The following is a 24,436-nucleotide window of genomic DNA, read 5'->3' on the forward strand; positions in this document are numbered from 1 at the left end:
TTGTCCCTGAAAGATGAAAGATGCATTTTACTGCACGATTTGCGGACATTTTCCAAGCGATTGAACGATAATGACGGTCGTTATCGCTCAATCGCTAGGTTTAATCGCCTAGTGGATGGGCAGCTTAACTATGTGATTAGACATTTTTGTTGAATTTTTGGTTTAGAATACATGAGTAATAAACATGGGGAAAGAAAATGGTAAAAACAATAAGTAGAACAGGTAGTCGCATAAAAAATACAGCAGTGAAACAAATTATAACCATTGGTATGGGAGTGACAACCAAAAGAAACGTATTCTTTACATTTTTTAGTTGTATCGTATGCAAGGCCGGGAAGGGCACAAAAGAGAGAGGAGGGACAGGAGTCAATACTGCAAATAAGGTGGGGCGTTACCTGTTGCGAAGGAAGTATGAGAATATGATAGGGAGATATGAGAGCCAATTAAGAATATAGCCAGGGTGTCCAGGTCTGCCCAGGAATTCATCTTCTCTGTGCATGGAATATAACAGATATAGGACATCCAAGAAGAAATTGATCCTTTTGTACAGGGCAAACTAGGAGCGGGAAGAGGATAGACAAGACTCTATCCAGAAGGAGGAGATCTTGGGAACAATGAGATAATGTAGAAAATCAGGCCTACGCGGCTGCCTGCAACTATAGCCCTTTGCGTGCGACTCAGAATCAGGTCCTAAATTGTTCATTCTGAGTAATTAATAAGTAATTAATTGTTACATCATCACATCAGTGTTAAATAATTGATATTATATGATTATTAATGTTCCTTTATGAAGATCACCAAAATATAATAGTCATTATTACACTGTCAAGATATGTATTATACCTCGAATGTGCATCTTTTACGGAATGAGTGACTGCAAGTTTAATTTCACATTTTCAGCGTATTGGAAACAGTAGCGGGGAAAGATTTGCTTGGTAAATTTACATTTATTTTTAGCAGCAGAACACTATTTATATATGCGCTTAGCAGCTCATGCAGGTAAACAATATGATGACAACAAGAGCCATTTGCAACTTAAATGAACATAGCATATGGAGGCTGGCATCACCAATGTTACAGCAGAAAGGAGTCCTCTGCATACAGCTATGACTGATCATGTGAGCTGGCAGGGGACTGCAGATTTGGATAAGGGGGGAAGTAGATAGTACTGTATATGGTTTGAGGGAGTTATTTTATCTTATGGGCTATAGGAACTTAATTACAATATGATGGAATATATTATTAATAAGGATACTGGGAGACACTAATTGTAAAGTGAGGGTGAGCGCAGGAATTCAAGAAAAGAATAACACAGCGACACGAGGTACCAGATACATTGTGAATGAGATCGCAGATAACAGAGAGAGGTACATAAAAGAGAGATGTATATATAATGATACAGTCTGTCGGCTTGTTGCGGTTGACACATTATTATATTGGCCCTAGGGGGAGGAGTGCTTTGACCCTTTCAAAATGTTGATATAAATCCCATTCATTTCTAGTTTGTTAATGCAGTTGAAGAGCAAAATGAACACTACAGCTACACATTTGTGGTTGCATAGAAAGTCCATACACAAAGTGTCAGACATCTGATGGAGTAATATTTGTCACATCATATTTATTTGCTTTGAAATTAAACTAGCCAGGAAGGGAACATGCACAGTTCTGTATGAACAAATATGTAATCAGGCTTAGAGTGGGTTTTAAAACACTATTCTGCAAGGACCATGACGTATTCACATTTCAAAGCTAAAGACTTTAATATTGAAAGGATTATTATAATGTTTGCCTCATCTGATGAAAGGGTCTTTAGCTGAGCTGCTGATAACATCTAGCGTCTCATTCAGCAGCATTATACGGAGACATAAAAGATGCCAAACCATTCAAAAATCACTCTAGCGAAAGCATTTCTATGTACATGCTAAATTGAGATCATAATACTTTCCTACAAAACACACTTAAAATCTGGCAGCGTAAGTGTCGGGCTGGTAAACAGATGAAATAGTTATGACTTCAGATTGAAGGTGTCACTGGGAGTTAAAAGTTAGTTAAATCTAGAGTGCATGTGACAAAATAAATATAATATATTCAGCACACATCTTTAAAACAGTATTTTATTTTGAAAAAAATGATCCAATGCTATGTTTTAGTATTACTTATTGAATAGCCTATTGGTTGGTAAACATCACAATGCAGCAGTATTTGTTTAGGTTTTGTGCCATCCTGTAACATAATGAGTGAATATATTAGAAATCAAATCATGTGGCCCTTGTGAGTGATGCCAAAAAAGATTTCCCTGGAGCAAAGAATAAACCTATGAAATGTAAAAAGATCAAGGAATTTGCTTTTCTTAAGGCTCATTAACACAAATCCAATTAGTGTATGTGCTGCTTTCAGCAGACATTTAGTTAGTGTGCAAAAGGTTTAGGATAATACACTTCCATTCTGCCTAGGATAAAAATAAAAACATGGGACTTTGGGTCTCAGTAGACTTGCACATTGCTAGCCCACCCTTTGGTTTCCAGCAGGTACATGGAAAATAATGTTTTGATTCTTCTATTTTATGAACAACAATACCCACATAAAACAGGAGGTGACACATAAGTGCCAGAGCGATAACAAAATTATTTTTGTAGAATACATATTTTGTAATATATGGTAAACATAATGTATTTGTATGAATTTTCTAATTACGAAAAAATCCATGCATTATTTATGGCTAGAACTGGATAGTGGTGAAATTGATAATAGTAACCAGCCACTTGTGGCATCATCAGTACTGTGTAAATTATTCACAACTGAATTGCAGGGAACATGATTCTATAGGAAATGTAGTGTCGGTGTATGAGTAATGGTAAGTACTTGATCTCACCTTTACAGAATTCTGCAGAACAGTGACAGGGAAGGTTCTGCTTGGCATAGAGCTTAAAAACAGTCTGAAGTTCTCATTCATAGAAACATCTGTAACACAGAGCACCAATTTCAGTCATTACAATTTAGATATTAGAATTAGTGTATGCCAACCTGTTGTGGTATACCTTGCTAAGCATATTGCACACAACTCATTATTTCATAACACAACTTTAAAATTTTGTAATAAGTAGAACCACATATTCACATATTTTGAAAACAAAATGGGCTACATTTGCTTTTTGTCATGTACAATAAAATATAGTTCATAGATAACAAACACTAGAGATATCCAAAGTATTTTAAAGGTTTTGTTGTTACCCCTGAATTATTGTTATTCATTCAGCATGATATAAAAATGTCATGACACATTGAGAATCAATAACCTAAATCACAGTGGAATCAGTAACCTTGCTCCCACAAGCTAGATGTTACATGCAAAGACTTCATGATGGGCTTCTTTTCCCATGCTACTTACATAAAACGCTAATCTTTAATTAGATGTAAACTTATAGATCATATCAGTTTTCTAATGACAAGATGCATATCAAGGGCAATGTCACTTGGCCTTTTCCAAGGAGAATAAAACTAGATTGATATCTGTAAGCAAAGCAGAACCTGGCAAGTGTCACTTCAGTATTCCCACATTTCTACTCCTTCACCGAGCTGGTAGCGACGCCTGTCAAGTCAGTGATCTCACTCAGTGACAAGTATCGAGCCAGTGAGATATGGCTGGAATAGTCATTCAACTGAGAGGATTAACCTGTATTCTCTGGGTCTCTCACAAAGCAATTATAAGAAAATGTGATTTCCTTTTTTGGATAAGAAGAAAATAATCTGTCTGCAATAATAAGATTGTCCAAAATCTCAAAAAAAGAGAAATTTAATTTTTGATCTTTATATTTTATTGTTGCACCAAGAAACATATATATCCCAACTGCCCCCATTTCGGTGATACAGTCCTATTTGAGTAGTTTATTCTGCCGTTCCAACTCTCGGAAATTGGGAAACATTGGGAGTTAGGAGCCAGACTTGTACACCATCACTCTGCTCAGTAAATCAGTAGTGAACATGTCAACTCATCCATCACTGGTGCGAACAACAATGCATCTGAGAATTTATGGGATGTAAGAGGGCAAGGTGCGACCTAGCCATCTAACACATCAGACACGGAAAGCACGCCTTGTGTAGTCAAGCCTCCTTTGTGACATGATCACTCTACTTTTGTGCACACACTACAACTCCAGAATTAACATTTTGAAAAGTTGTCTAGACTACCACACCTTGGGGCCTATTCATGATCAGTAATGCCTCCGTTACACTTGCTAATTGGCTTCTTTCTAAATGTTTTAATTAATGGACCTATTCATTAGGGGATCGATGGGTCCAAAACTGAACGTTTCAGAGTTTGCTTGCAGGAACAAAGCCATCTTGAGATTGTGTGTTTGTTCCCCGAAGCCCCGAGCCTTCCTATGAGAGGGAGGTCCGGAGTTGCGAAGAGAGATCCAATGGCCCTGCGCATTTTTGGCCATGCGTGTCCAGAAGGCGGCACAGCACCGGTAAGTAACATGCTACATGGGAGCAATAATGAATTGCTCCAGTAATTAAGTATCCACCACCGAAACTCAAGGCAGGTTGGATACTTAATTATCAGGTGGCGCCCAGCATCCGATGATGAATAGTTCCCCTTGTCACAATGACAGATGGAAGGGGCTGAGGGCGATTATATGCTATGTACTCCCATTTGTGAGAGTAAATCTCTGTGATGTTTTCATGTGATTTAGGTGCATAGTACAAAGACCCTGTTAAATGTCCTAAATCAGACCTCCCATGCTAAACTATACTGATAAATCCAGGGAACTAGATCTAGTACTAACTGCTGTAATAATTATTCAATACAATTTGCATTGGATCTATTAATGCTGCCAATAAGTATATCCTACTGTGCTCTCATGTGACTCCTCAATGTCACATGGAAACTGGCAGCAAAACAGTGGAAAAAAAATCTTACCATTGCTCCTGTTCGGAATGGGTACAAATAACAGTGGCTGTTTAGCTGCTGGTTCCGACTACAGAAGCCCGACAGGACAAGACCCCGACTAGGGTTGGTAAGTACCCTAAACCTCCCCTCTCCCCCCAACCCTCTTTTAGTGGTGCCTAACCCTAAGACTCCCAGGGTGGTGCTAACCCTAAGTCCCCCCCGGCGGTGCCTAAACCTAACCCTCCCTTCCTGCACCCTAAACATAACCCTCCTGGGGGGTGCCTAATGGGTTTAGTTGTCGGGATATAGACCGGCGGCATGTAGTCCACCGGTCTATTAACTACATTCCCTCTTATTCCTATAATAACCCTAAATATTGAGGAAAGTATATATCAGGTATGTCCACTCTCAGGATAACAAAGTGATATCATTATATTTCATTTTCTACAGTTAATTATGAAAAAGTATCTATGGGGAGATTTCAGGGAAAGAGTATTTTATTGTGATTTTGCCCAACTATAAAAATTCATATTGTTTGAAATTAGAAAACTTTTTCCAGACAAAACCAATGCAACGTAAAGCAAAAGCTACAGTCATAATGTGCAAACTACCTCTAATTATGCACTAAATATGAACACTGATATATGACTAGCTGTTCTGCTAGTATTTCATAAGAAAAGAGGTTGAAAAATAATAATTATTATTTAAAGTGTTTGGTGTGCCATACTGTATTTACAATTTCAAATAATATGTAACCTCAAATTTCCTGTGTCACCCTTCGTACTAGTCCAAACAAAGTTGGACTATTTTGTAGTTTAGAATATAAATCACTATTGTAGAACGTAATGTCAGACGATGATAAAAGATAACACTGCTTATTCATTTCTGATTTACCAGTGTGCACAATATGAAATAAAAATCTAATTTGGGATCAGATATAAACCACATCAGTTGAGAGGGCTAGAAGAGATCACATTTTTCGATAAAGCTTACCTCTTAGATAAATATTAGTCTGCTGGCAGAGGGGTCATTACAAGTAAAATTTATATTCTATTCAGTATTTAGCAGTTAGTAAGTTGGGTAAGACATCAGAGCAATAGAAACTCCGTCATGACCATGCTTCAAAGTATTGAGTTGCCGTCACATAATTGACTGATTATCCAATAAAAAAAAGTACATTTGGGACACTTTTACTATGTATGTAAGTTCATGGTTTAACCAAGATGTGCAGATGAGTCTTGTGTTTCAAGTCTAACTTGTCAACACAAATGCAAATCAAGTTCACTGAAAATTGTATATATAGTTTTCATTGAACTTGATTTGAAATTGTGTTGACAAGTTAGACTTGAAACACAAGACTCATCTGCACATCTTGGTTAAACCATGAACTTGCATGCATCGTAAATGTGTCCCAAATCATTTAGCCAATCATGTCTGATCATTAGGATGTAGTGGTTGGTCAAATGCAAATAAAATAGCAATGTGTGGACAGCTGCAACTGTGTAACTGTGCACCAATAACAGACTCTTTGGTTTATTCAACAGTGTATTCAACATGTAATACTCATGTAAATCAGACCGTATCAGTCAGTGGAACATTATCTAGAATGTTTTATGCTGATATTTATGCCATACTTATTTATTTATCTACTAACAATTACTATGGTGAAAGCATACTCATTAGTGCTTTACAATTGGGATGTGTTCCCCCTAAACAAGCAGCATGTGAGTAGTCAGATTGATACTATCACATGGGTGGCCAAATTGGAATGGATACTACAACTCTGTGCTCAGGCTCAGCCCTTCTATGGCAGCTTTAATATGATCAGGTGTGGCCCTGCCTATCAGTAGTAAAGGATCCTTTCATTTTCATCATAATACTGTACACATAGCATTGTAAGTAAGCTATTGCTGAGAAAATTACTAGTTAAGATATACAGTAAAAGAAGGCCGTAATATACCAATGAATGAGAATAATAGGAGGACAGAGCGCAATAGTCAGTAAGCAAATCAATTGTGTCTCATTAGCCTGGCCTGGAAATGTCTATCAGGCCTAAATTTACGATATAATAGGCTCAGTATATAATTGCTTATGGCTTAGTTAAGCTTCAGATGGTGCTAAGCTCGTTCCATGACCTCCTTCCTCAGTTGTGTTACAGCTCCTCTGTCACATCAGCACTCATAAGTCAGACACTATCCTATGAGAAGAGAAGAGTGGCGAAGAAACACAATAGTTTTGCCAAATGTATAGTGCTGTAGGCATAATAAATACAAATGTTATATGACGTTATCAGAAGTCTGTGAATGTTAGATCACAAATTTAGTAGTCAGGAGATGTAAAATGTGCAAGCATTATTTTATCTGCACATACTTGGTTCAGTAAAGCTTTTTATAAGTTCTTCCATAGGCAACATCCATGACACAGCTAGATGGCAATTTTGTAGAAATATCCAATTTCCGCTTTTCATGGCATCTTTTACCATACTTTCTGCTATTGGCCCCTGTCCTTGACCAAGAGAAATTGACTGTACCCTACAAAGAGTTGTCAAGAAGCACATTAATTAAACTTACCAGTGAAAGCGGATTTTTATATATATATTTGTACAAAAACATCATCAGGATTTTTTTTAAATCATGTTCTGTGCTGCAAGATGCAACCCTAAATAGATATATTCACAATAGGGAACTGTCTACCGATAACAAGAAATAAGTAGTATAGCTATAGGTTATTAGAATGCAGGAAAATGAATTTTATTATCGATAGGTCTACAGTTTATTTAGATAACTTTATTATATGGTACATTTACTCTAATCGGCTGCCTCAGCTGAGGTCTGTTATCAAGCAAATTAACTTCATCTTACAATTAATTTAAATGTATTATTTCCAAAGATGAATTGTTTCCTCCAGATTATAACTATAGTAACATAATTGACAGTATAATACTCTAATTTTGGTAAATGTCAAATAACCTAATACTAATTCTGAGTAATCAAGAATTTGACAGTATTTAGTAAATATAAAAATAAATTTTACCGTTCTAAGTATCCTTTTTCTTTTGCAAATCTTTGAAATGCTCCCATTGGGTCTGATCCTGTGCTTAGTATAAACACTAAAGGAGTAGTGGGTGACATGTCTTGGTAAAGAGTAGCAAGATCGACGGGAGGGTTCTCAATGAATTTCTTCCCCAGATTATTAATCACAAATTCTGTGATAGCAAAAACAACCTAGAATTTAAATACAATTATTATTTACAAAACAGAAATAAGAAGCAATGAATGGGCCCAAATTATTAACTGATGTGGATGTAGAAAGCAGTGGGTGCCCTTGAGTTATACATGTATGTGACAGTTTAGTGCAGTTAGTGCAAAGTTACATTGGGGTCTATTTACTAAGCTGTGTTAGGAGATAAAGTGAATCGTGATAAGGTACCAGTCAATCAGCTCCTAACTGCCATGTCACATGCTGTGTTTGAAAAATGGCAGCTAGGAGCTGATTGGCTGGTACCATATCATCGTTCTCTTTATCTCCTAATACAGCTTAGTAAATAGACCCCATTATGTTTTATGACATAATTTATACGGGGATAATTCAGCTATTACTAACATGAATTTTCGTCATACATATTTTTTGTTTTCCAGAATGTGTGTCCATATTAGTATTTATTACTTTATAAATTATAAATTATGGTTTAATTTTATTTCCTAAGCGAATACATAATACATTTAGGAAATATAATTCTACCTTGTGCAAATACTCAACATACAGTAGTTTGCAGAAGTTGAGCTTTGGTATAAGATGAATATTAAATATGCTAAATGTTCTCTCAGTTGTTTGCTTAAGTGCCTGAATGTTACCATTTTCCTAATCTTAGGGCTGGTAATTAACATGCAATTAAAGAAAGTATTTTTGCACATAGAAAATCAATAGTAAAATGCATTTCATTATACAAGTGTTTGCAGACAGCATTTTTGTGTAAAGCAGATTAGTTTCCTTATCAATATACTACGTATAAAATGGCTTGTTCAGTAACTATGGCTCGATAATACAATGTGGAATTTACTGCTATTATAAATGTGGGTTATTGACTGTACTTTTTTGTGATTGTGTCTGTTTGGATTGTATATGTGTAGCTGTGATGTTCGGCTACACTTATCCCAGGAAGTTACAGTACCCCAACATCATTCAGTTTCCTGCACACCTTTATAGAGCGTGAGGGAAAATTGGCGATATTGGTAAATGCAAATAGTGTAGTGGGGATGGTCAGAATGCCAGTGCCTTGCAGATATTGTCAAGAAATTAAATCACCCTCCAAGTGTACATTTTGGATGTCAATCAATTATACTAATTCTGTAGATAATGGAATATAAGTAATATATTAAGCAGATAGATAGATAGATAGATAGATAGATAGATAGATCAGACAGCACCTTGCTGTTGGACTTATTCCATTCCAGGGACCATGCTGTGCGGCTGTGTATTGTATGGCGATTACTAATGGTCTCTGTATTATACAGTATGTCATCACTGCAATGCTCTCTGTATTAGATAGTTGTCAATATTGTGTTTTCTGTATTATATGGTGGTCATTGTGATTCTCTCTATATTGAATTGAAGTCAATGATGTTCTATGTATTATAGAACAGTTACTGGTACTCTCTGCATTATCTGGCAGTCACTGTAATGTTCTCTGAATTATCTGGCACAAATCAAAAAGTGCCCTGAATTATATGGCGGTCACTGATGTTATCTGCATTATATGATGGTCACTACGATGTTCTTTGTATTGCTATCCTCTGTGGTGGGTGAGCTAGTGTAGCACAGGCAATAACACTCAGCCAGTGAGTATTGACACAGTGGAGCCTGCATGCTCCATTCAAAATTAAATATACCTGAGAACCACAGAACAAATGGAGCAAGTGCTGGTACATTAATGTAATTGGAATAAAAATGGGTTTTGCCCTCATCCCACATACATTTAAATCTTTACTATGTTGACAGCTGTTTCCAAGCAAGTCGGGTGACTACTATCTACAAGGTAGCTGCGGTTTGGGTCTGCCAAGCAGAGTCTTTGTATCAGGTGACAGAAAACCTTGCATCACCCCTGTGACTATTATAGTCTTCTCAAATACCTTTTTGTGACATAAAGTATGTCTTTGGGACTCTTTATAGATAAATTACTGTACAGTATCAGATATACGTCTTCTTAGTAGATATGGGGCTTCATAGTAGATAATGGGCTGCATAAATGAAGGAAAAATTTAGTTTTATGTATATCAGATATAGGGTTTTATGGATCTGCTACATGTCAAACATAGACTTTCATTAGATTTTAAACCTTTTTTAATAGGTTTAGAGGATTTATTTTATTATATGACATAGTCATAAGGATTTCAGTATCTCATTAAGTTATTATCTGACAGTCTGTTTTTAGTAGTAGAACAATATCTATAAGCGCTAAGCAGTGTGATACAGATATTCAATATTTTACACATACTTTATTAAATCCACGGAGACAGCTTCCAGGGATGTGGGAAAGTCTGCCGACAGACACTGCCAACCATCCACCGACCACAGGGGCTCGGGAATACTAAATTGGACATCCTTCATATAGTCTCACATAGGAGGAGACTATCCCGACCCCACAAAGTAATAAGCTATTGAACAGAGAAATCTCTTTGCTTATCGGGGTGAGTAAAATGCTCTCCTGGATATCAATATAATTTCGGCTTAAAGTATTCGATGAGTCTGGGACTTTGGCAAAAAAGCTATTACTGCTTCTTCTCCACTACTGAGTGACTTTACAGGATTACTATATCAGCTATAGCTGCAGCCATATCATTTCAGAGTGAACCTGATACTGGAATCAGTTTTATATACATGTTGTATGTGTTTACCTGTGACGTCCCAAATGTACGTATACCGGTATTAGGTTAGGCCCGATTTTAGATTAATCCCCTGTCCCTATAAAATATATACAGTCAGGTCCATAAATATTGGGACATTGACAGAATTTTCATAATTTGGCCTCTATTCACCACCACAATGGCTTTGAAATGAAACAAACAAGAGGTGATTTAACTGCAAACTTTCAGATGTAATTTGAGGGTAATTACATCCAAATCAGGTGAACGGTGTAGGAATTACAACGGTTTCTATATGTGCCTCCCACTAAACAATCCTAAATCTACCTTTCACTTTTTAATACTTTGTTGCAAATCCTTTGAAGGCAATTACAGCCTGAAGTCTGGAATGCACTGACATCACCAGACGCTGGGTTTCATCCCTGGTGATGCTCTGCCAGGCCTCTACTGCAAATGTCTTCAGTTCCTGCTTGTTCTTGGGGTATTTTCCCTTCAATTTTGTCTTCATCAAGTGAAATGCATGCTCAATCGGATTCAGGTCAGGGGATTGACTTGGCCATTGCATAACATTCCACTTTTTAGCCTTAAAAAACTCTTTGGTTGCTTTTGCAGTATGCTTCGGGTCATTGTCCATCTGCACTGTGAAGTGCCGTCCAATGAGTTCTGAAGCATTTGACTGAATATGAGCATATAATATTGCCCGAAACACTTCAGAATTCATTCTGCTGCTTTTGTCAGCAGTCACATCATCAATAAATACAAGGGAACCAATTCCATTGGCAGCCATACATGCCCACGCCATGACACTACCACCACCATGCTTCACTGATGAGGTGGTATGTTTTGGATCATGAGCAGTTCCTTTCCTTCTCCATACTCTTCTCTTCCCATCACTCTGGTACAAGTTGATCTTTGTCTCATCTGTCCATAGGATGTTGTTCCAGAACTGTAATGGCTTTTTTAGATGTTGTTTGGCAAACTCTAATCTGGTCTTCCTGTTTTTGTGGCTCACCAATGGTTTGCATCTTGTGGTGAACCCTCTATATTCACTCTTGTGAAGTCTTCTCTTGATTGTTGACTTTGACACATATACATCTACCTCCTGTAGAGTGTTCTTGATCTGGCCAACTGTTGTGAAGGGGTTTTTCTTCACCAGGGAAATAATTCTTTTGTCATCCACCACAGTTGTTTTCCGTGGTCTTCAGGGTCTTTTGGTGTTGCTGAGCTCTCCGATGCGTTCTATCTTTTTAAGAATGTTCCAAACAGTTGATTTGGCCACACCTAATGTTTTGCTATCTCTCTGATGAGTTTGTTTTGATTTTTCAGCCTAATGATGGCTTACTTCACTGATAGTGACAGCTCTTTGGATCTGATATTGAGAGTTGACAGCAACTGATTCCAAATGCAAATGTCACACCTAGAATCAACTCCAGACCTTTTACCTGTTTAATTAATAATGAAATAACGAGGGAATAGCTCACACCTGTCCATGAAATAGCTTTTGAGTTGATAGTCCCATTACTTTTGGCCCCTTAAAAAGTGGGAGGCACATATTGAAACTGTTGTAATTCCTACATCGTTCACCCGATTTGGATGTAATTACCCTCAAATTAAAACTGAAAGTCTGCAGTTAAAGCACATCTTGTTTGTTTCATTTCAAAACCATTGTGGTGGTGAATAGAGACCAAAATCTGAAAATTCTGTCAATGTCCCAATATTTATGGACCTGACTGCATACTGACTTAATAAAGTATGTGTACTTTGCTTTATTAGTGTACTCATTATTTCAGAGGCACTAAAATATTGAATATCTGTATCACACTGCTTAGCACTGGGAGGTATTGTTCTACTACTGTATATACGTTTATCATATCAGGGAAAGGGTGCCTTGTATCGGGATGCAGTCAGGAAGCCGACGGTCGAAATGCCGACCTCCGGATTCCTGACTGTGCAATCCCGACAGGGGACTAATGATAGGCGTTGAAATCTCGACGCCTATAATTATCCCTACGCCGGAAGCCCGACGCCCGGCATAGCGAACGATGCTAAGCTGGGCGGCGGGCGCGGACAGCCATGGTGGGGGAGGGTTAGGGGTCCCAGGGAGGACTTAGGGTTAGGCACCCCCTCGAGAGGGTTAGGGTTAGGCTGCGGGGACGTGGGGGTTAGGTTTAGGCACTTACAAGGGGGGTTAGGATTAGGCATTAAGGGGGGAGGTTAGGGTTAGGCACCCCTAAGGGAGGGTTAGGGTTGGGGGGAGGAGGGTTAGGTTAGTTAATATACTTACCTGTCGGGATCTTCATTGCTGCCGGTCTTCCGGCATCGGGATTTGAACCGCCGGACCTCATACCGGTCCCGTTGCATCTCCTACAGCTGCTTGCAAGGCATACAGCTCATGAGTGCAGCTCACCATTATTTTTAAAGAATCTCTGTTAAGTTTGGACTCCTGTGGCTGTATTAGAGACACTAAAGCTAGATACATACTTGGCCAACCTATCTAATGATTGGTAAGTACATACACACTTACCAATTGGTCTACCAATGTGTCTGCGTTGTCAGCACTGACATCACAACTGGGCGGCATTTGAATTTGCATGCCCAGTAGAGATGTCAGGTACCTGCAGCAAGTGTACGGGCAGTCGGCGGACTGCCCATAAACACAGCTAGATGCGCCAATATATCGACCATCGGCTGTGCAGCACAGCCGATGTGAAATGTCTGTGAACAACGCTATTCACAGACATATCAGGCATACACAGCTGCCGACACGTTTGCGATATATATATAGACCATTCAATTGAACGGCGATATATAACCCTGTGTGTACCCAGCATAAGACACTAAAGGTCCCCATACTTAATTATACTCTATCTTGTCTAGTTTGCTGCTGTGTGTGCAGGAAGGAGAGCTAGGGGAAATGAGAGCATCATTCATCCCCTCCCTCTCCAGGATCTGCTACTAACATATGGGGGTCCACAGTCATTGATGATCCCAATAAACATATCATCTGGACTTTTCCAGTAATGAATGGGACTGTTCAAAAATGTAGTTGGACAGTAACTGCATCTGTATGTGTGTGGGAAGCCAGATTGGGACCAGATTAGCAGTTCTTGGGTCGAGCAGCCAGATCTGCCCTTTTATATGCACCTTAATATATTTTATATATTGTTATGATGGGCAATAGTTGTACACTCCTTCTTTTGTTTTTTACATAATTGGAAGTTTATATAGCTTTACACATGTTGGATTCTGGCCCTGATTCATAGCCGGACGCTCTTTCAGAGCGCTCGCTCTGAATCAGGGCAGTCCCTCTGAATTTTACAGCGGCCTCCTGGCCTCTCGCATAGCTGTGGGTGACCACCTACAGCTATAGCGAGCGGCCAAAAAGATGGTCGCGATGGTCAAGACCATCGCGACCATCCGGCTTGCGACGAGACCCTTGTGGTAGGGTCTCGTCTGCCGCAAGCCCTGGGGTGCTTTTGGCTCTATCACTTGTGATGTCAGTGAGGCCAGCCCCAGACGGTAGGCGTTCCCATGGGAACGCCTCCGTCTGGGCAGCCACGCCCCTGGCACGCCCACCAAAGGGGGCGTGCTGTCACTCACCATCGACAGCACGCCCCCTTTGTAGCGAGACCCATAGCGACGGCTTGGCCGTCGCTATCCGGGTCTCGCGCATGCGCACTTGGCCAACATCGAGCTCAGCGCTCGCGAGCGGGTCTGAATAAGGCCCTCTGTCTTTTGAAAGTACATAACAATTTCTTGTAACATTGATAAAAAATTGCCCAGTGACATTTTTAATTGACAGATAATACAGGGTTTACCTTCTCTTCTGCTACACTTTTAATAAGTATCAGCTTCTGAAATAAGTTAAGCTTCTCATCCCATGATCCATGAACCATTTCATTTTCCTTCCCAGATTGCTTACTAGATGTCAGGGTGTTATAGCCATCCCATGAACTGGGATTAATCTGAATTTCAAGGGAACCTGAGAAATATACACAAAAGATTAAATGAAAATATTACTTGTTACTAGGATATAATATTAGGGTTTATTTCATAACATTGTACAGGAAGCAGAATGCACTGTACAACCATGAAAAACCAATAAGCAACACACACTTTAATGTAGACATAGCTAAGAGTTTACATGGGAGGTTTTCATCTTCACCGTTATATAAAATACAACCTACCTACTTGCATGTATATACATACGCACACACAAATTGTACCTATAGTATATAGCAGCACAGTGGCCAAAACTGTTACCTTTCAGTGCAGGGAGTCTGATTACCACCACTGTGTTACCTCCAAATAGTATGCTATGAAAATAAAGTACATTAACAATATATACTACATGTATCCTGAATCTATTCTGCTCCTCTGCAAAAGTCTATTAATCACACTACCTTGTAAAAAAAAAAAATATTTCTGGCACCTGTAATCCCCTTCTGTGTTTGCCATGGAAAGGATTAATGAATTGCAGCATTTTCAACATATTCCTGTTAGGATCTTCAGTTAAGCAGATCATTTTGTTTTCAGGTTCCAGCCTTTGCTACTGAGGCTCTGCACTAATTACAGCTTGTCTGTGTGCAGTATCAGGTGCACACTAATTGATTCTTCTGTCTGTGCACAGCCCAGGTGCATAGTAGTCTGTCATTAAGGGAGGCTTGCGCTGGTTGGGCCTTGTTCTGTTAAATTCCAGCCAGCTATTCACTCCATATCGGTGATAGAGTTTCTCATACTTCTGGTTGTTCCAGTTGAGTTCCAGAGCCAGTCTTACTGTGTTTTTCGACTGCCGTTTGTCCCATCCAGGCAGCGCAGTCTGCATTCCACCTGCTCGTGCTACTTGTGTCATCTAGGCGGCGCGGTGTGCTTCCTCCACCTGAATCGCCAGTCGGCGGCACTGGTAGCAACTCAGCGTCCCAAGTGCGCAATCCAGTGCACCATCGCCAGTGTCATCCAGGCGGCACCAGGTGCAACTCAGCATCCTCAGTGCGCAATCCAGTGCACCGTCACCAGTGTCAACCCGGTGGCATTGGTAGCAGCTCTATGTCTTTGTACCCACTCCGTCAAAGACTCTTCAGCCCAAAGGCTGCATCAAACCGTGGGGTCCCAGGTCACAACTAGCTAAGGCAAATCAGTCCTCAAGGCTGCTTCAACAGCCCATTGGCTACATCTCATTATTAGCCACAGGTCACAACTAGCCAAGGCAAATCAGCCCTCAAAGCTGCTTCAACAGCCCATTGGCTGTCCCCCCAGGCCGTACAGGCGTTCAATCTTCTCAAGACGGCCTTTGTGAGTCCTCCTGTTCTCCGTCATCCCAATCCTGACCTTCCTTTTGTGGTGAAGGTGGACGCCTCTGAAGTCGGTGTGGGTGCCATTCTTTCCCAAAAGGATGTGAAGGACAATAAATTACACCTTTGTGCCTTCTTCTCTCGGACATTTCAAGCAGCTGAGAAGAACTACGATGTAGGCAACCAAGAACTTCTGGCTATCAAGTGGGCATTCGAAGATTGGCGACACTGGTTAGAGGGGGCTAACCATGTAGTATCTGTTTTGATGGATCATAAGAACCTGGCATATATTGAGTCCACCAAAAGATTAAATGCCAGGCAAGCGCGATGGGCCTTATTTTTTACTTGCTTTAACTTCACCATCTCTTTTCGGCCTGGGTCCAAGAATGTAAAGGCAGATGCCTTATCCCCTAGTTTTCCTGCTGATCATGGTTCTTCTGATAAATAGGAAACCATCATTCCTTCTACTCGGATCCTTTTGGCCCTGACAAGAACCTTGGCAGAATCTCTCAGGCAAAGCCAGGCTGAAGCTCCTATGGAAATGCCCAGGGGATTAATGTTTGTCCCAGAAAGATTCTGCAAGGCAGTCCTTAAGGAGTTCCATTCGTTCAAGGTTGGGGGTGATCCAGGTGTAGCCAGGTCTCTAGAACTTCTTTCACGTTCCGTTTGGTGGCAATCCATGCCTCATGATGTTTGTGAGTTTGTGGCAGCTTGCGATGTCTGTGCTAGGAACAAGAGACTCCGTACTGCACCTGCAGGTCTGTTGTGTCCTTTGTCGACTCCCCTTCAACCATGGACACATATCGCAATGGATTTTGTAGTGGATCTCCCGTCTTCTGCTTGTTGTACTGTCATCTGGATAATTGTTAATAGATTCTCCAAAATAGTGCATTTCGTTCCACTCAGCAAATTACCCTCAGGCGAAGAACTCGCAGTACTTTTTGTGCAACATGTCTTTAGAACACATGGGCTTCCTTTGGACATTGTTTCAGACCGCAGTACACAGTTTGTTGCAAGATTTTGGAAGTGCTGTTGTGCGGATCTGGGCATCAAGGTCAGCCTGTCTTCAGGATATCATCTGCAGTCCAATGGCCAGACGGAGCGGGCCAATCAATCCCTGGAGCAGTATCTCCATTGCTTCATCGCCAAATGTTAGAACAAGTGGGTGTCTCTTTTGCCATTTGCTGAGTTTGCCTACAACAATTCTCGTCATTCTTCATCCTCAATGTCATCAGTCCCTTCTGCAGGCGTCTGGTCCTTCCAAGGGCTGGCAGACAGACATCGTAGGCCTTGCAGTCTGAAGGTGGGGGATTTGGTTTGGCTGTCCACCAAGATCAATAACACTTTCCACTGTTCTCTTCTGAAGCCAGTTTTCCTCTCCTCCAGATACTGTCTCAAACGTTCAATCAGACCACCACCAGTTCTTGTTCAGGGACGGCAAGAGTTTGATGTGGAAAATATCCTGGACTCTAGAATTTCCAGAGGCTGTCTCCAGTTTCTCGTTCACTGGAAAGGATATGGTCCGGAGGAGAGCTCTTGGATTCCAGAAAGGTCATTAGATACTCCTATCCTGAGGAGAAGATTTATTGAGGACTTTCCAGACAAACCAGGGTTTAGGGGTTCCTTAACCCCTCGTCAAGGAGGGGGGGGGTACTGTTAGGATCTGTAGTTAAGCAGATCATTATGTTTTCAGTTTCCAGCCTTTGCTACTGAGGCACTGCACAACCAGGTGCACACTAATTGATTCTCCTGTCTATGCACAGCCTAGGTGCACACTTGTCTGTCATTAAGGGAGGCTTGCTCTGGTTGGGCCCTGTATTCCAGCCAGCCCTTCACTCAATACCTGTGGCAGCGTTTCTCATACTTCCAGTTGTTCCAGTCTTCTGGTTGTTCCAGTTGAGTTCCAGAGCCAGTCCTATTGTGTTTTTCGACTGCCGTTTGTCCCATCCAGGCGGTGCAGTCTGCATTCCACCTGCTCGTACTGCTTGTGTCATCTAGGCTGCAGGGTGCGCTTCCTCCACCTGAAGCGCCAGTCTATGTCCGGCGGTTTGTGTCAACCCGGCGACATTGGCCACCACTCTGCTTCCCGAGTGTGCGATCCAGCGCACCGTCGCCAGTGTCAACCCGGCAACATTGGCCGCAACTCAGCGGTCCAAGTGCGCAATCCAACACACCATCGCCAGTGTCATCCCGGCGGCACTGGTAGCAACTCAGCATCCCAAGTGCGCAATCCAGCGCACCATGGCCAGTGTCAACCCGGCGGCACTGGTAGCAACTCGCCTTCCCAAGTGCCCAATCCAGTGCACCGTGGCCAGTGTCATCCCAGCAGCACTGGTAGCAACTCAGTGTCCCACGTGCGCAATCCAGCGCACCGTCGCCAGTGTCATCTCGGCAGCATCGGTTGCAACTCAGCATCCTCAGTGCACAATCTTACGCACTGTCGCCAGTGTCAACCAGGCGACATTGGTAGCAGCTCTATGTCTTTGTACCCACTCCGTCAAAGACTCTTCAGCCCAAAGGCTGCATCAAACCCTGGTGCCCAGGGTCACAACTAGCCAAGGCAAATCAGTCCTCAAGGCTGCTTCAACAACCCATTGGCTGCATCTCATCATTTGTCCAGGGTCACAACTAGCCAAGGCAAATCAGCCCTCACAGCTGCTTCAACAGCACATTGGCTGCATCTCATCATTAGCCCCCTGGCCACAACTATTCAATGCAAATCAGCCCTCAGGGCTGCTCCAACAGCCCAAAGGCTGCATCTCATCTTTAGCCTATTGGCTACAACTAGTCCATGCAAATCAGCCCCGAAGGCTGCTTCACAGCCCAAAGGCTGCATCTCACCCTTATCCCAGGGGCCACGAATAGTCAATTTAAACTAGCCCCAGCCCCCAAAATGTTTTTGTAGCATATCACACATCCAGTATCTGTGTCTGAGTGCGCCTTCGTTAGGTATGTTATATAATAAAATTACATTATAGTTGTAATAATGTATTATATCAGGAAAGAGAATTATTCCATCATGTCAGTTCCTCTATTCATATAAGTACAAACATGACTTAACATAGACTGGGCAATCTTAACAACATTGTAGGCCCTGGGCCAAGCAATGCACTCTGGGCCCCTACCCACCCATTCACGTGAATACAAAATGGTCAATAAATTTAAACTATTCGATTTATTGGTACTTTCAACAAAATCAATGTTTAAACATAAAAAAACATGATGTAAAGCAAGGATTATGAATGCCACATCCCTCTTCTCTTCTCCAGCTCCCAGTGCAATTCCTGCTTATCATTGCAGCTGTGATTAAAGTACAGGGTCCCCCTGAGAGAGGGGGGCCCAGGGAATTATGCCCCGTGCCCCCACCCCCTAATTCTGGCTCTGTAGCTACAGGCTGTCAGGCAGGTAGAGAATGCTGTCTGGTCACTCTGATTGGGTGTCTGCCTCTCAGCCGGCTGCACTATGCAAGGAGCGAGCAGCCGCATACTCAATATAGATGTCCACTGTCCCAGCCTGCTCCTGCATGTAGGCCCCTAAAATTATGAGACCCTGGGGAGCCGCCCTTTGTGCCTATATGTTAAGATGGCCCTCAACTTAGAATCCCAACTCTAGAAATATACTGTAGCTATCTATAATTAGCCCTTATGGTTATACCTGTAAAACTGCATTACATGTGGAGTAAAATCAGAAAATCAAACAAACAAAGCTGGATGCTAGTATAATGGAATAATATTTGATGTTTATACTAAACCTGTACATTATTTATGTCTATTCTATGCACTCTTGGTGTAAGACAGAGGGCAAAGATGTGACAGCATCACACTGAAAGTGCCTATAGTATAACATTGTGGTGTATATATATATATATATATATATGCCACTATATTTTATTCAGTCTTCCTTGCATAATGGCCTGTGAGAATTTCCATGTCCAATGAGGCACTTTGGAAGATGCTATATCCAGCAAAAACTGGTTGCCTGCCTATCATAATAAATTATAAATGTTAAGAAATACGTGACTATAACTAAATGGTCCTATAAGCATACTTTATCTGTATGTTACTTGGAGGACCATATTGTTTGCATCACCTTGAACCACAACAATGTAAATGAAAACCCATTGTATGCCTCAAAATGCTGTTGCATCAGTATGGGTATTATATCATTTGCTTTTGCTCTCAAAGGAAGATGGAATTAATTGTGTGTGCGAGAAATCCCACTGTAATTTTTAAATAATTTAATATTTCTTTGAAGGATAAAAAGAGCTAATTATGCCTTTAGTATGCAAAAATAGATAAGTACATATTTATACTCAAGACAATTCTGCTGTCTGACCACATAGTCATAGTCCTAACAAATATCCTATTTCCATTTAGAATAATACAGATTCCAATTACCGTATATACTCGAGTATAAGCCGACCCGAATATAAGCCGAGGTACCTACTTTTACCACAAAAAACTGGGAAAACGTATTGACTCGAGTATAAGCCTAGTGTGGGAAATGGCAGCAGCTGGTAGTGCCCCCAGTAGTAATTCCCCCTGGTTGTGCCCCCAGTAGTAATCCCCCCTTTCAGTGCCTCCAGTAGTAATCCCCCCCTGGTAGTACCCCCAGTGGTAATCCCCCCTTTTAGTGCCCCCTGTAGTAATCCCCCACTGGTAGTGCCCCCTGTAGTAATCCTCCCCTGGTAGTAACCCCAGTGGTAATCCCCCCCTGTAGTAATCCCCCCCTGGTAGTGCCCCCTGTAGTAATCCCCCCCTGGTAGTTCTCCCAGTGGTAATCCCCCCTTTTAGTGCCCCCTGTAGTAATCGCCCCCTGATAATGCCCCCTGTAGTAATCGCCCCCTGGTAGTGCCCCCTGTAGTAATCGCCCCCTGGTAGTGCCCCCTGTAGTCCCCCCCAGTAGAGAGAGACGTGATAAGAATTAAAAAAAATAAACACTTACCTGAAACTCCCGCTCCTGGTCCCGCCGCTGTCCGCTCCTCCGGCCGCTTTGCATGGGAGAGACGTCGTCATGACGTGTCTCCCATCACCCACTGCGGGAGCCGGAAGATGGCTCCCGCAGTGGGAGCAGCAGCAGCCGCTGAGAGTCTGACAGACTCTCAGCGGCTGCTGATTACACCAAACACACAGCTGCCGGCTCCGGTCCGGTCAGCGCTACACTTGACTCGAGTATAAGCCGAGGGGGTACTTTTTCAGCACATTTTTTGTGCTGAAAAACTCGGCTTATACTCGAGTATATACGGTATATTGTTTTTTTTACTGACAAAGGGCCTGATTCAGACCCACTCACGAGCGGCTGTCCGCTCGCAAGTGGGTCGATGTTATGCACTGAGCATGCGCACGACGGAGGGAGCTCCGTCGTGCGCATGCGCCAGACGCGACGAGCGAAGGAAAGTCCTTCGCTCGTTGTGTCTGATCAAAGGGGGCGTGCTGTCGATGTTGATTGACAGCACGCCCCCTTTGGTGGGTGTGCCGGGAGCGTGCCTCCCTGACGCCTCCCTGACGTGCCTCCAGTCAGAAGCTGGCCCACTGACATCACTAGTGATGTCAGTGTGAGTGATTTTGGCTCTGATAGAGCCAAAATCACTCCGGAGCTTGCGGTTGAAAACCTCAACCGCAGGCTCCGGCTCGCAGTTTTGATGGTCGCGATGGTCAAGACCATCGCGGCCATCAAACTGCACGCTCGTATAGCCTGTGGGTGGTCACCCACAGCTATACGAGCGTCCAGGAGGCCGCTCCATTTTCATGGAGGGCGGCCCTCATTCAGAGCGTGCGCTCTGCTCAGAGCGTACGGCTCTGAATAAGGGCCAATATCTATATTATCTATTTAGAGAAATTCTTGTACTGTATAATGAGCAGATTATAAGAAAAAGCAATTGGGGTAGGCAAGTTTGCCCTTTGGTCAGTGTAAAAATGGAAACTGCTCTTGGTTTTCCATATCTTTAATACATTTTCATATAATTATTATTTTTTTGTTTTATATGTTTATTTTAGGGTTCTTTTACCTTCATAGCTGGACTCCATTGTTGGGTTAAATGCCAAACACTACATTTTATGTTTCAGATGTGTCCTTATACACCTATCCTTTTTGTGCCATATGGCACGAGACGCCTGGCATGATTACCGTGCTGTACACTTTTTCCTCAATTTTCCTATTTTTCCACAATTTTGTGCCTTCATTTGCATATGGGGCCTGATTCAGTTTTGGGAATAGAGTAAGAAAAATCAAGTAACTATGGACCTCATTCAGAGTCAGTCACGAGCGCCGATGCGCTCGTAACCGACTCGATGGTTTGGCCTGCGCACGCGCAGCGGCCGCACAACGCGTGCGAAAGCCCCGGAGCGAAAGGGGCGGCTGTCGATGTTGATCGACAGCTGCCCCCGTTTGGTAGGCGGGCCGTTTCCAAAACGGAGGCGTTCCTTTACGAACACCTACCGGTTTGTGGGCAGCCGTACTGACATCATCAGTGATGTCAGTGAGGTGATCACCATCGCGACCATCAACCTGGTCGGTCGTTAAGCTGTGGGTGGTAACCCACAGCTTAACGATCGACAAGGAGGCAGCCGTTCAGGATGCAAGCGGCCGCCCTGATTCTGTGCGACCGCTTGCATATAACGACCGCCTCTGAAAGAGGTCCTATGTACCTGGACAAACCATGCTGCACTGCAGGTGGGGCAGATGTAATATGTGCAGAGAGATTAGATTTGGGATGCATGTGTCCAAACTGAAATGTAAATTGCAGTGTAAAAATAAAGCTGTCCAGCATTTGTAGGCTACATGCAAAAGCAGCAAGTATTTACTCCACATACAATTTTTTTTTACATATTTGCACCCCTTACATTGCAACATGGTTTGTCCAGGTACACAGTTACTTGCTCTATCTTACTCAATTACCAAATCTGAATCAGGCCCATATACAAGGATCAGTTTTTTTTGTTGCAAAGAAATGAGTATAAAGTGAAAAGGTGCATGGCACAGGTCACTCGTATCAGACCTGTCTTATGTCTTTTTACCCTACACTGTGTACTTTCCTCAGTTTTGCCACTTAGGGGTAAATTTACTAAGAATCGTGTTGGTCCCGATTTGATCCGTTTTTAAACACGGATAGAAACGATCAAACTCAGGCGTTTTTAAAATAAATTAAATTGGGTATTTACCTAGCTCCCGTGTTTGTCAGGATCGTGTTTTCCGTTGGTGTACTTGATCGTTCCTGCCTGTGTTTAATCCCCATGTTTCCCTTCCAAACAAGCAGCCTGCTTATATCAGTGCGATATGTGAAGGCAGTGTGTGTGTGTAAGTGTAATAAAGGGTTAACTGTTATAAAAAAAACGATGTGAGGTTTCCCCCCAAAAGCATAACCAGCCCCAGGCTACTGACCCAGTTCTAGTTCTTAAAATAAGGGGAAAAAAAACAAGTAGGGTTCCCCTCTATTTTAAGAACCAGCACTGGGCTGCTGAACCACTCCTGGTTTTAAATTAGGGGGAAAAAATGTGCAGGGTTCCCCCTATTTTTAAAACCAGCACAGGACTCAATTCCATCTGTTTCACTGGATCAGCAGCCCAGTGCTGGTTCTTAAAATAGAGCGGAACCATACTCATTTTTTTTTAAGTAGGACTGGGTCAGAAGCCCGGGGATGGTTATGCTTTTGGAGGGGGGAACCCCACGTCATTTTTTTTTTTTTAACACTAAAGCATTTCATTCACAATAACAAAGCAGAAACATACACAGATCACACAGATCTGTGTATGTTTCTGCTAAACACGCTGCTCTGGAGGGGTCTACTTGAAACTTCTGTTTGGACACCGAGTTTGTTAGTATAACACCCGTGATTATAATCACGATTTTTGGTAAATTCCTGTGTTGTATTCCCGTCTAGGGAAAGTACTACCGTGTTGAGACAATTGTGTATTCATTTCTATTTGTAGTTTCAGTTGCATTTTAACTGTGAATTCGCCTGTGATTAACTCTAAAGATATGGGAAATACTCCTGTTTTTGCAATAGTAAATTCCGGTGTTTGAAAAAATGACTCTCAACACTCCCGTACTGCCACATTTGGACCAACACGATTATTAGTAAATTTACCCCTTAGTTCGCTTATAGTGTAGTAGGTACTTATAATAGTGTACTAGGTACTTAGGATTAGTGTTTTGGCATGGCTAAATTGCAAAGTCCATGGTGCACTAAACAAAGCTACAGGTTTAGGCATAATTTGAGGATAGGTGTATGTGTGTCTAATTCAAAAGTTCTTCACTGTGTTATATTCAATTCAACTTGCATAATGCAAATTGTTTGACTGTTGCTGAAATGCCTTAACTTTAATGTACAGTACTGACTACTAGCACATCTGTTTCATAGCCTTGATTAATTATAATTTTTCTCCTTAATTTAT

The 24,436-nt window shown here is 41.7% G+C and overlaps 1 protein-coding gene across 2 annotated transcripts in view; it reads right to left on the bottom strand.

The window, feature by feature from the left end:
* DNAH6 (dynein axonemal heavy chain 6) overlaps nt 1-24,436 on the bottom strand; it is a 342,820-nt gene that overhangs the window by 37,583 nt on the left and 280,801 nt on the right. For both annotated transcript variants that reach the window (XM_088481442.1, XM_088481443.1), the window contains exons 62-65: nt 14,571-14,734; nt 7,925-8,115; nt 7,262-7,422; nt 2,873-2,961 (exon numbers count right to left, since the gene is read on the bottom strand). In XM_088481442.1, coding sequence (XP_088337568.1) covers nt 2,873-2,961; nt 7,262-7,422; nt 7,925-8,115; nt 14,571-14,734 — 605 coding nt within the window. The remainder of the gene's footprint in view (nt 1-2,872; nt 2,962-7,261; nt 7,423-7,924; nt 8,116-14,570; nt 14,735-24,436) is intronic.

This window comes from Taudactylus pleione, unplaced genomic scaffold, assembly GCF_031769625.1.
Source record: "Taudactylus pleione unplaced genomic scaffold, aTauple2 ptg000273l, whole genome shotgun sequence".
Lineage (NCBI taxonomy): Eukaryota > Metazoa > Chordata > Amphibia > Anura > Myobatrachidae > Taudactylus > Taudactylus pleione.